The 13,114-nt window shown below is 49.3% G+C and overlaps 1 protein-coding gene across 9 annotated transcripts in view; it reads right to left on the minus strand.

Moving 5' to 3' along the window:
* Positions 1 to 13,114, minus strand: part of LOC131191688 (C-type lectin domain family 2 member D-like) — a 68,318-nt gene that overhangs the window by 27,906 nt on the left and 27,298 nt on the right. For 8 of the 9 annotated variants that reach the window (XM_058170091.1, XM_058170087.1, XM_058170088.1 and 5 more), the window contains one exon: positions 4,812 to 4,996. In XM_058170091.1, coding sequence (XP_058026074.1) covers positions 4,812 to 4,996 — 185 coding nt within the window. Of the gene's footprint in view, positions 1 to 1,648; positions 3,351 to 4,811; positions 4,997 to 13,114 lie in introns of those variants that run through there. The other variant, XM_058170095.1, reaches the window with a different exon arrangement.

A 13,114-nucleotide genomic window follows, 5' to 3' on the forward strand; every position in this document is an offset into this window, starting at 1 on the left:
TTTAGACATAGCAATTTAAAGTTAAGGAAATTTAAATTTAGCTGCTTTTATCTAAAAATATAAATAAAATAACAAAATTAAATATTTGTGCAGCTTTCTGAGATTTGGTGTGTTTCTGTAGTGTTTCACTCTAACTACACAAACACACTGAACCTCACAAACCTGTATGTGTGTGAGTCAGTTGTGTCGTGTTGTGTGTGTGAGAAGTGTGAAAGTTGTATTTTAAGCTTTTTGTGGCTGTGTGAGATTCCTGCTTGTTGCAGGGACCATTTTGGGTGAAGTGCAGCTGCTTTTACATTGTGTGCGAGTCTGTTGCGCTGTGTTGTGTTGTGTGTGTGTAAAGTGTGAAAGTTGGTTTTTGGTACCTTATTGTTTTGTGTACTTTATTATTTTAATTATTTATTGTTACTGGCCACGCCCACTGGGTCATCTGACCACCAAGCCATGCCCACCAATTAAGCCACGCCCACAGAACCGGTAGGGAAAATTTTTAGATTTCACCCATGCTTGGTACCCAGGACCTTGCCGTATGAGCATACTCCTATTCTACGGGCTTTCTTTGTTATATACGGGCTGTTATTTGGGGGACTGAGGGTGGCTGCCTTTAGGGTAGCATGGGCTAGAGCCTTACTGGTCATTGGAAGGCCGTTTGTTGGACCATTTACATAGAGTAATAGCAATAGCACTTAGACTTATATACCTCTTCATAGTGTTTTACAGCCCTTTCTAAGCTGTTTAAAGTGGATAAAGGTGAAACCTAATAAACATTTACAACTGGAACTGGAAAAAAAACCCCTGAAGATTTGATTTTGGCTGCTCAAGAGCAAACTATTCAAACTAATGCAATGAAGTCCACAATTGAAAAATCGTCAAACGATTCAAAGTGCATGTTGTAATAATAATAATAATAATAATAATAATAATAATAATAATAATAATAATAATAATAATAATAATAATAATAATAATAATAATAATAATAATAATAATAATAATAATAATAATAATAATAATAATAATAATAATAATAATGTTTTAATTTGTATACCGCCCTTCTCCCGAAGGACTCAGGGCAGTGAACAGGCAAATAAAATACAAACAGAAACATACACCATAATTAAAACAACCCTTAAAAAACTGATTCAAATTTGCCAAAAAATTTAAAATAACATTACACCCCATAAAATTACAGAAATTTAAAACCCATCAAAGATTCAATTAAAATTTAAATTTAAAATTTAAAATCAGGCCAGTCCAGCCATACGAAATAAATAGGTTTTAAGTTCGCGGCGAAAGGTCCCAAGGTCAGGTAGTTGTCGTAGCCCGAGGGGAAGCTCGTTCCACAGGGTAGGAGCCCCCACAGAGAAGGCCCTCCCCCTTAGGGCCGCCAGTCGACATTGTTTGGTTGACGGCATCCTGAGGAGTCCCTCTCTGTGGGAACGTACCGGACGCTGGGAGATAGAGGCCGGCAGTAGACGGTCCCGTAACTAGCCCGGTCCTAAGCCATGGAGCGCTTTAAAGATGGTAACCAATACCTTGAAGCGCACCCGGAAAACAACAGGTAGCCAGTGCAGTCTGCGCAGGATAGGTGTTATGTGGGAGCTCCGAACCGCTCCCTCAATAACCCGCGCAGCCGCATTCTGTACAAAGAGGCAAAAGAAACAGTGGATCATATATACTCACTTGTGCAAGACGATTGCACAAATAGATTATAAACTATGATATAACACAGTCACCAAATGACTCACTAGAACATGTGTAAACATTATCGTGTGACACTAATGAAAATTTGGTAGGAACATAAGTACTTGAAAACAAGCAGATTAAAATATTGTGGGATCTCCAAATACACACTGATAAAGTCTTGGCTCACAACATACTAGATTTAACTGTGGTTTAAAAAAAGTAAGTGTGGATAATTTATGTGGCAATACCAGGAGGTAGCAGAACAGAAGAAAAAAATGGAGATCAGAAAGCATAAAGATTGAATACTGAAATAAGTTTATGGCATAAACCAGCCATGATGGCCTCCATGGCTATTGGAACACTGAGTATCTTACCCAAAAATCTTGGAGGGCACTTAGAAAATCCACACACTGAAAAAATATCCACCTGTCAATTACAAAAGGCCACACTGCTTGGATCCACATATATATGACACTGATAGAACTGGCGTGACTTCACATTGCTGTGAAATAACAACAACAACAACAACAACAACAGAAGAACCCTGTGACTCATTGGATCATCCTTTTACAGAAAGGTAGTGCAGTCTGATGGGACAAAAACATCAAATTTTAGGTTGACTGTTTTTTGTTTTGTTTTTTTACTCCAATGCTGGATGGTCACATCATCATCATCAAGGAGATGATGGCAAATAAATGGCAAATGAAATGAAATAAATGGCAAATGAACTTCAACAATAAATCAAGAGTTATTTAGCTAAACAGATTAATCAGAATGACCATGGATGTGCAAAAAGGAAGTGGCAGTGGTAGATTTTTCCAACTCCTTTTGGCTTCCCCATTGATTTTGCTTATGGGAATCTGGCAAGGAGTGTTGGAAATCACCATGACCATGAAGATGTTGCAAAGGCCACAGCTTTGCAAATAAAATTGGTCTGAACATCGTAGAAATTTCAATTCCACAGGAGTAATGTCTCCCTTTCTCATTTACCCCTTATGCCCGAAATGATCATGAAGAAGCTAGATCTTGAACGATCAAAGATCAGGATAAAGATTGGTGGAAGACACATCAACTTTCTTCAATATGCTGACGATACTGTTGTGTCTCGTCCGCTTTCACCGCAGCCGGGGCCTTCTTATCTGCTTCCGAACGCTGAGGAATGTCCTAGTATGCCTCCCGGCCCCAGCTCTGGCTCCATGCCCAGACAGGCTGAAGAGGAGGAAATACCTTCAACCCCCAGCTCTGGCTCCACGCCCAGGCAAATGGAGCAACTAGACCCCTCCCCCTCCTCCACAGCATGTGAGTCTGAGGAAGGTCAATTACCAACAGCTGCAGACTGGAGTGACCCTCGCTTCAGAAGACTTGATAGGCGGCGGCGACAGAAGGAAGGGAGGGGCAGGCCTGGATAAGTGCTGAGTCATGGAGCCACACCCCATGGCCTATATAAAGGATCTGCTTTCTGGCATTCTCTGAGTCAGGCAAAGTCTAACATATCTTGCTGAAGTCACTTTCTGGTCTCCTGCCTGCCTTGAGGACTTTGCTAGGACTTTGGCAGAGCTGCAGAGGCACGCCTGATTTGGATTTCCCTGACCCGGCCGTCAGCGGAGGAGTGGGACACGACAGATACAACGCTCCTCTCAGAAACCAAAGGAGGCCTGGAACATCTGATCAAGAAAATCAAAGACGAAAGTGAGAATTTTGGTCTCTTTCTGAACATCAAAAAGACCGAGCTCATGACCCACTGCAAGGAATGGAAACACCAAAATAGAAATTGAAGTTGAAGTGATTGAATGTGTGGGAAAATTCAGTTTCCTAGGATCGCAGATTGCTCGACGCAGTGAAGGCAGCCCAGAAATAAAATGTGGGATTGCACTGGGCCACACAGCAATGATGAACATGACATTCCAAATATGGAAAAGCAAGGACACCAGCCATTTGGCTGCCAAATGTACGTTACTCTTGTGTTCCCTGTAGCTACCAATGGTTGTGAAAGTTGGACTTTAAAAAAGCAAGACCGGTGTTCTATCTCCTTCCCCACTTCAGACCCATGAGCTGGCCTTCAGCCAGTGGATTCACGGCTCTCATCAGTCTTGGCAGAGAAATCGCAGCTGCCTGCCAAAGTTCAAACAAATGACTCGCAGAGTAAGACTTTCAGCTCTCTTTGAAACGGTTCAGCTAATTTTTGCTTCCCATGGAATGAGAGCAGTCCCAAAGCTCCTTATATATCCTATGGGGTGGGGCTCCTGCCTCCTCCCTTTGATGACGCCGCCTCTCTAATCTTCTGAAGCTTATTTATTATTATTATCAGCTGGGTCTGAAGGCATAGCCTGGGGAAGGGAGGAATCAGGGGATGACGGCCTCATTACATCCTTCGACTGGTCTGGTTCTGGCTCCTGGAGCCGGGCCAAAGGAATCGGTGCTCCCAAGGTAAGCCTTACCGGCCTTTCCCCCTCACTCTCTGAGTCACTTTCGGGCATGGGGCCAGATTCGGGGGCTGGAGTCACAACAACAGGAAGAAAATAAACTTTTGAGGGTGAAGATGGAGAAGGCTCCTGAATATTCTTTGGATGACAAAAGGTGACTAACAAGTGAGTATTGGAGTGCATAACACCAGTCATGTCACTGGAAGGCAAGATCACGTAACTGCATCTCACTTACTTTGGCCATGTCATTGTGAGAATTCACTGGAGAAAGTAATTATGCTTGGAAGAGTTAGCGGTAAAAGGAAATTAAGCTGTCCAAGAATATGGTGGCTGGACACCATCAAAGCTGACATCAGCTAGAATATAGAAAAAAATTCAAAGAAAAATGCAAGATTGGAAGATGTGGAGAACTGGCCCATAGAATTGCTAAAGGTCGAACTTTATGGATAACTTCATCATGATCAATGGCTGCAGGATTTTTTTTTTACCCATTCTTTAAGTAAGCTTTAAGTATTCAAATGCTGTTTGAATTCAAATGCTGCTGCAATATAATATATCGTTTGGATACCTTGAGATTATAAACGAAGAATGAGAATTTTAGTAGTATACAGATAATAACAATAAATACAACAGGACTGCTTTTTATCTACGTGAATGCCAGGACAATTGTCCAATTAATGATGATGTCTAATTATTCCTTACCAATTCCTGCTGCGTATCAATCACAGCCAAGGATGCATTAAGTGAAGAGCAGGTCTTTAAACCGAGAGCCCAATTCCTTTCTTCTTTTGATACATAGAAACATTTTCCTCTGTATCCAATCCAGAAATCAGGGCAGGCAGCACTTACAATGGAAAGGCATGGCAAACACGGTTTTGCATTTAAAACTGGAAAAAGAAAATCAGAATGGACAAATCACAGAGCTGACAAATACAATTCTGACAACATAGTTTGAATAGTCAATATTAATCTACCTCATTTAAACTGCAATTCCAAGGTTTAAGGAAACCAAGTGAGTTTATGTTCTGTTTCCCTCCCCCAATACTCCCAACAAAGAGTCAGTCAAAGGTCTCCTTTTCTAATTTATTTACATAGATAAATGTCCTGGCCACGTCTACCCCCGGGCCTGCCAAGTTTCTGGAGATATCGAGGAAATTATAGATAAGGCCAGAATTACTCACGAATATGTTCTTCCCTCCATTGATATAGTTTGCCTGCGCAAATTCATTGCTTTGTCCAAGACAAAAAACCAGGAAGTCCCGCCTCCTATTTATAGTCTCTGCAGATGTCACTGCATGACAATCATTCCTTGCCTTTATCCCAACGCTTCCTCTGCTGCGTGCACCGGTCACGTCTGCGCAGTCTTGCATCATTCCAAAACTGTTCTTGGGGCGTTGCCAAATCAGAAGAAGGCTCGAGAGAATCAGGCCTTGCCGGCCCCTCCTCCTCCCTTTGAGTGGGTACCAGGGAGAGAGAGGGCGCAAGAGAAGCAGGGATTGCCAGGTCTTCTCCCTCACTTTCTGAATCATCCGAGTCCAGGAGTCCGGGTCCAGGAACCTGGGTCACAACACTATCCCTCACTGCAGGGCCCTTCCCCCGGGGCTGACGATCGGGATGCGGTCGGGTTCTGCTCATGGAAGGCCTGCACCAGGTCAGGGGCATGAACGTCGGAGGCATCTACCCAGGAGAAATCAGTCCCGTATCCCTTCCACGCGATCAAATATTGGAAACGATCCTTCAGCCAGCGGGAGTCTCATACGCTGTGGACTTCGTATTCCTCCGACCCGTCCTCGACGACAGTGACGGGTGCTGTTGGGCACCGAAGGGGACTCGGTGTGGCCTCAGGAACCAGAAGGGACAGGTGAAAGACGGGGTGGATCTGCATGGATCATGGCAGGGTCAGTCGGTAGGCTACCGGGTTGATGACTGCCTCGACAGGGAACGGGCCGATGAATCGGTGGTCCAACTTCTTTACCGGGCGGTCGGACGGGAGCTGTTTGGTGGAGAGCCACACCCGGTCTCCAACCGCCAGTGGGGGCGTTGCCCATCAGGAGCGGTCGGCAGACTGTTTGTAGTCCTCCTTTGCCCGATCCAGCTGCTGATGTACCAACTGTTGGACCGCATGCAATTCCGTCAGGAAGGTCTGCGTTTCGGGAACAGGAGAGTCCGGTGGTGCCAGAGGGAAGAGCCGCGGATGGCAAAGAACGGGGTCATCTGAGTAGAGGTCATCTGAGTAGAGGTGTGCTGAGAGTTGTTAAAAGCAAACTCCCTGTCAGGCCTGGAAACCATATTGAACTTTCGGTTTCCAGACGCTGCCACATTTTTATCTTGACAGCAAACGCGAAGAGGTGATACATGCAATGATCCCCGATAGCGAACCGGTCAACCAAGCACTTACTCGACCGCGATCACACCGCAGTACCAACATCCCACCAAATAAACTACTAGCGGACTTAAAATCAGCACTCACTAATGATGCTTGGTTTAAAGAAAACTCGCAAGACCTCACCTTAAGGGATGGGATACCCTGGAAGGGGACCAAAATTTATGTACCCGCGCTATGCGGTTGCCAATACTACAGAGAAGCCACGACTCTCGCCTAGGAGGCCACTTTGGATTTTTAAAAACTCTCCACTTGGCTAGAAGACAATTCTGGTGGCCAAAAATGAAATCAGATGTCGAAGACTATGTCAGGAGCTGTGCTACCTGTGCCACCATGAAGTCCAGACCAGGGAAAACCCCTGGACTCCTGCAACCCGTAGCCGAACCGACCAGACCCTGGGAAGAGATTGCCATGGATTTTATTGTTGAACTCCCACCTAGTGGAGGAAATACAGTGATATGGACCGTAGTGGACTTGTTCTCTAAACAAGCCCACTTCATCATGCAGCGGATTACCATCGGCTAGAAAATTAGCAAAGCTCTTCCTCAAACACATCTACAGACTGCATGGAGTCCCTAAAAGGATAATATCCGACAGGGTGTTCAATTCACAGCCAAGTTCTGGAGAGAGTTCCTACGGTCCATTGGGTCGTCTCAAGGACTTAGTTCTGGATTCCATCCGGAGACTAACGGAGCGGCTGAGAAATTAAATTTGATGGTGGAACAATACATACGGTGTTACGTAAATTACCAACAAGAAAACTGGTCCGACTTGTTACCATTTGCAGAGGTTGCATATAATAATGCCGTACACAGCAGCACGGGATTAACCCCTTTTCAAATAACCAGCGGCATGGACTTCGTTCAATGCCTGAACTCCCTGCAACCCCCACTTGGTTTCCTAATGGACTGGATGAATTCCTTGAAGAAAGGTTGGGAAAACACAAAAGGCCTTAGCTGTCACAGCTCGAATTACAAAGCCCAAGCTGACAAACACCGCTCCTTCAACCCCTTTTCGCATTGGAGATAAAGTCTTTTGTCTACTAAATATCTAAGATTAAGAATACCCAGCAGGAAACTCGGTCCAAAATTTTGGGCCCTTTCCCATTGTAAAATTATTAATCCTGCTATCATTCAACTTAAGCTCCCTCGAATATTGGGAAAATACACCGGTATTCCATACCAGCTTATTAAAACCTGCTAGACAGTCTGGTCTGAGACCTCAACCTGCTGCTCCCCACCACCCTTGATAATCCAAGGTGAAACCCACTATGAAATCAACAAAACTTGACTCTAGACTATATAGAGGTCAGTTACAATATTTAGTCCACTGGAAGGGATATCCATTATCTGAATCTACTTGGGTCAAAAGTTGGAAAGTACATGCGGACACTTTGATTAAACATTTTCACGACACTTTCCCTGACAAACCTAGGAAACCTCTTGGAGGGGGGAGGGGGGGGTAGAAGGGAAGTGTGAACCACTGACACTCTTCTTTATCGACTTTTTGTTTTCTTTCCTAGGATATAGCTTCTTTCCAAGGGGACGCTGTCAGGCCTGGAAACCATATTGAACTTTCGGTTTCCAGACGCTGCCACATTTTTATCTTAAGGGGAGAAGGGGGGGGTTGAGGGGCAGGGTAACATTCTTCCGGTGGTCAAGGTCGGATAGCGTTCACGTCTGCACGAGGAGTGGCAAGAAGTTACTCGAATGAACTGGAAGGACGTGGGACCGTGTGATCATCAGAGGGGTCAGGGGGGTGGGACTACTGGGGTTTGTATAACTGGGGAAACGAATCCGGAACTTCAGTTTTGGGAATTGCACTCATCGTGTGCCAGTCTCCTCATGCTAGTAAAGGACTTTGAGAAAAGGAACGGATGCCTCCGAGTCTTTTTTTACGCAGAAGAGGTATTTCTGGAACCTTGACACTCCGCCAGGGACAGGTAATCAGCCCAGTTGTCCTGTTGCTGGTTGATGAAGCAACGGAGATACTGTTCCAGGATACCGATGACCTTCTCTGTACTCCCGTCGGTCTCCGGATGGTGCGATGACAACAGACACACCTGCACCTCCAACGCGGCCATCAGGCTCTTCCAGAAGCGAGCTGTGAACTGAACTCCGCGGTCCGAAACCACCCTGTCCGGTAGACCATGGAGGCGGAAGATGTGCTGCAGAAAGAGGTGGGCCGTTTTTGCGGCTGTGGGCAGTCCGCGGCATGGGATGAAGTGTGCCATCTTGGTGAGCATGTCCACCACCAACAGCACCGTGGTGAACCCAGAGGACGGCGGCAGGTCCATCCGGAAGTCCATGGAGATCGCCCCCCAGGGTCTGTCGGGTGTCGGCAAGGGCTGGAAGAGCCCAAGAGGGGCCCCCGTGGCGGCCTTGGCTTGCCGGCACGGTACGCAGGATGTCACGTAGGCATGCACATCATGCCGCACTCGGGGCCACCAAAAGGTGCGTGTCACCAGGTGGAGGGTCTTGAAGAACCCAAAATGTCCTGCTGCAGGGTTGTCGTGGCACTGGGTCATGACGAGGGCTTGGAGTGGTTCTGTGGGCACATATAATCGCCCCTGAAACTTGAGTAAGTCCTCCTCCAAGGTCCAAGGAGACATGGGATCCACCTCCGCTCTCCTTTGCTGCGACCAGGCGTCCTGGCGCTGCGCCTCTCGCACCTGGGCCCGCAAGTCCACTGGTTCCCGTACTGCGGCCAAGGCTTCTGCCGGCAGCACCGTCCGTGGAGGAAGGGGATCCTTGGCACAGAGGTACTCTGGCTTGCGGGACAGGGCATCCGCTCTCCGGTTGTGACCGCTGGGAATGTAGGTCACGCGGAAGTTGAACCGGGCAAAAAACAACGACCACCGGATCTGCTGCTGGTTCAACTTCCGAGCTGTGGTGAGGTGCTCGAGATTCCGATGGTCCGTTCGGACCTCCACCTGATGTCGGGCCCCCTCCAGATGATGTCGCCAAGCCTTGAATGCAGCCTTGATAGCCAGCAACTCTTTTCCCCAGATGGTGTAGTTGCGCTCGGAAGGATTGAGTTTCCGGGAATAGTAAGCGCAGGGAAAAAGTGTGCTGCCATTCGTCGGAGCCTGTAGCAGCACTGCTCCCAGAGCCACATTGGACGCATCCGTCTCCACCACAAAAGGCCGGAGCGGGTCGGGATGCCTCAGGACGGGTTCCGTGACGAAGGCTTTCTTGAGGGCTGTGATTGCTTCTTGCTGCGGGGGACCCCACCGGAACACGACCTTCTTCCTGAGGAGCTGGGTAAGTGGAGCCGTCAGTGTGGCAAAGCCCGGGATGAAGGTCCGGTAGTAGTTGGCGAAGCCCAGCAGGCGCTGAACATACTTCACCTGTCGTGTCCCACTCCTCCGCTGACAGCTGGGTCAGGGAAATCCGAATCAGGCTTGCCTCTGCAGCTCTGCCCAAAGTCCTAGCAAAGTCCTCAGAGCAGGCAGGAGACCAGTAAGTGACTTCAGCAATAAGTTCTGACTTTGCCTGACTCAGAGACTGCCAGAAAGTAGATCCTTTTATATAGGCCATGGGGTGTGGCTCCATGACTCAGCACTCATTAAGGCCTGCCCCTCCTTCCCTCTGTTGCCTCCGCCTATCCAATCTTCTGATGCGAGGTCCACCAATCAGCTGTTGGTAATAAACCCTCCTCAGGCTCACATGCTGTGGGGAGGAGGTGCCTGGGCATGGAGTCAGGGCTGGAGATTCTCCTTCTTCTGCAGTGGAGCCAGGACTGGGAAGAAGGCCCCGGCTGCTCTGAGGGCGGGCAAGACACAACATCACCCGACGAGGGGCTTCCCAGCTACACAAAGCTTCTACTTTGCGTGGGTCCATAGCTATGCCCTCGGGCGAGATGATATGCCCGAGGAATTCTATGGAAGTCCGGAAGACGATTTCTCCAGATTGAGTTGTTGCTCCCTCAAGCATTGCAGAACCAGACCGACGTGTCAAAGGTGGCTTTCCCTGGACCGGGAGTAAATCAGGATGTAGATAACCACGAACCGATCCAACATGTCTCGGAACACGTCGTTCATGAAGTGCTGGAAAACGGCGGGAGCGTTGGTCAACCCAAATGGCATGACAGTGTATTCGTAGTGTCCGTATCGGGTGCTGAATGCCGTCTTCCATTTGTCTCCTTCTCGCATCCGCACCAGGCCCCCCGGAGATCGAGCTTGGTGAAGATCGTGGCCTCCCGCAACCTCTCCAGCAGCTCCGGGATAAGCGGCAGGGGGTAGCGATTCCGCACCGTAATGGCATTTAGCCGGCAGTAATCACAGCACAGGCGCAAGTCCCCTGTCTTCTTCTTCACGAAGAGGACCGGGGCCGAGAGAGGGGACTTTGAAGGCCGGATGAACCTCGGCCAGATTTTTGTCCAGGAAGTCCCTGAGGGCGCCAACTCGGCCCGACATGGAATACAGGCATCCACAGGCAGTGGTGCGCTGGGCAGAAGGTCCACGGGCAATCGAGGGCCGGCGCGGGTAGTCGGTCCGCCTCCTTCGCTGAACACGCCGGGCGAAGTCCGCCAGCTCAGGAGGCAAGGTGATGGCAGCGGTGGGGACGTTCTGGCCAGCACAGGTGTGGCGGATGTGGTCGACGACTGCAGACTCGGGAAAGAGATGGTGCCCGCGACCAGGCCACCTGAGGATCGTGGGTCCAAGCCAGGCCAACCCAAGGACCAAGGAAAATGAAGGTCCGCCGTGACATAAAACTGGATCGCCTCCCCATGGTCCCCAATAGCCAGGCGCAAAGGCTGGGTGGCGAATTTAAAGGGGCCAGACACCAGTTCTCGTCCATCAATTGTCTCTACCCGCATCGGAGGGTCCACCAGAACCACGGGGACCGCAAACTGGGTCACAAAGGCCTGGTCCATAAAGTTTGTTGTGGCCCCTGAGTCCACCAGCGCATGTGCCTGGAGCCCGTCCGATTGGTTCCCCAACCATATCCGTGTGTCCAGAATCAGATGCCGAGGGGCCCAGAGTCTACTCTGCAACGCCCAGTGGGGCTTAGTACGCGCCCGACCTAGGGTTTCCCGAGGTCGGGCCTGCCCGCTTCCCGATTGGTCACGCTGTGATTCGGGACCGAGGCGTGCCCCACTTCGCTTTCTGGGGCAAGAAGCGGCGGCCGGGCTCCCCACAGTACAGGCACAATCCCCTTGGCGCCCGGTTCCGCCTCCTGGGCTGTCAGGCGAGGTCTGGCCGCTCCCAACTCCATGGGCTCTTCCGCAGCGGTTACAAAACGGGGCGACCCGGGGTGCTGGTGGCAGGAAGTGGGGTGCAGATGTCGACGGGCGGGGGTGCGAGACGGTCGCTGTTGCAGACGGGCGTCGAGGCGGAGACAAAGGGGCACCAAGTTGACGAGGGTCCGCGGCACCTCCACCAGCTCGTCTTGCAGTTCCTCTCTCCTGGAATGCGTCCACCAGCGCTGCATTATTCCAGTCAGAGTCCTGGCACAAAAGACGAAATTCGGCAATGTACTCCTGCAGGGGGCGCTTCCCTTGACGGAGTTCCTTAAGGCGCTTGGTTGCCATCAGCATCCGAACGGGGTCTTCGTACATGATGCGCAGGTGCTGCCAAAAACGCTGTTGGTCCGCCAGCAGGGGCTGTCCTAGAGCAAGAGGGGCGTGGCCCATCGGGCAGCCGAGCCGGAAAGAAGGTTAATCACGAAGGCCACCTTAGCCCGGTCGTCTGGGAAATCCTTTGGCCGCATAGCCATGTAGAGCTGGCACTGTCCCAAGAACGTCGGGAACATCTCAGGCTGCCCAGAAAACTTATCCGGCACGGTTATCGGGCACTTGCGACGAGGAGGAGGAGTGGGAGGACGGGGGCTGCAGGCATTCCTGGCAGCAAGTTGGCCTGCCAAGTGAGCCACTTGCTGCTGGAGCTGTTGATTAGCCGCCAGCTGCTCTAACTGCTGCTGTACCTGCTGCTGGTCCATCTTTGGTGGAAGATGTTTTAGTCAGGTCTTGGACAAAATGTTCTGTTTCCTCCCCAATACTCCCAGCAAAGAGTCAGTCAGAGGCCCTTTTTCCTTTTATTTACATAGATAAATGTCCTGGCCACGTCACTCCTGGGCCTGCCAAGTTTCTGGAGATAACGAGGAAATTATAGATAAGGCCAGAATTACTCACGAATATATTCTTCCTCCATTGATACAGTTAGTTCGCCAAAATTCATTGCTTTGTCCAAGACAAAACCAGGAAGTCCCGCCTCCTATTTATAGTCTCTGCAGATGTCACTGCATGACAATTATGACTTGGCTTTCCTTCCGCTGCTTGCGTGCCGATCACGCTCGCAGTCTTGCATCACTCAAAACTGTTCTTGGGCGTTGCCAAATCAGAAGAAGGCTCGAGAGAATCAGGCCTTGCTGGCCCTCCTCCTCCCTTTGAGTGGGTGCCAGGAGGAGAGGCTCAAGAGAAGCAGGGCTTGCCAGGTCTTCTCCTCACTTTCTGAATCATCCGAGTCCAGGAGTCCGGGTCCAGGAACAATGCAAGCTTATTGCATGATTGCAGGTAGATTCTCTACAAGAATCTCAACTACCAACTGACAAACAAATTGAGGATGGATAGGAGTCAATGGAATTCAAGGTACGCTGGACTTAGATTAGATTAAAAGTTG

This window comes from Ahaetulla prasina, chromosome 2 (assembly GCF_028640845.1).
Source record: "Ahaetulla prasina isolate Xishuangbanna chromosome 2, ASM2864084v1, whole genome shotgun sequence".
Taxonomy (NCBI): domain Eukaryota; kingdom Metazoa; phylum Chordata; class Lepidosauria; order Squamata; family Colubridae; genus Ahaetulla; species Ahaetulla prasina.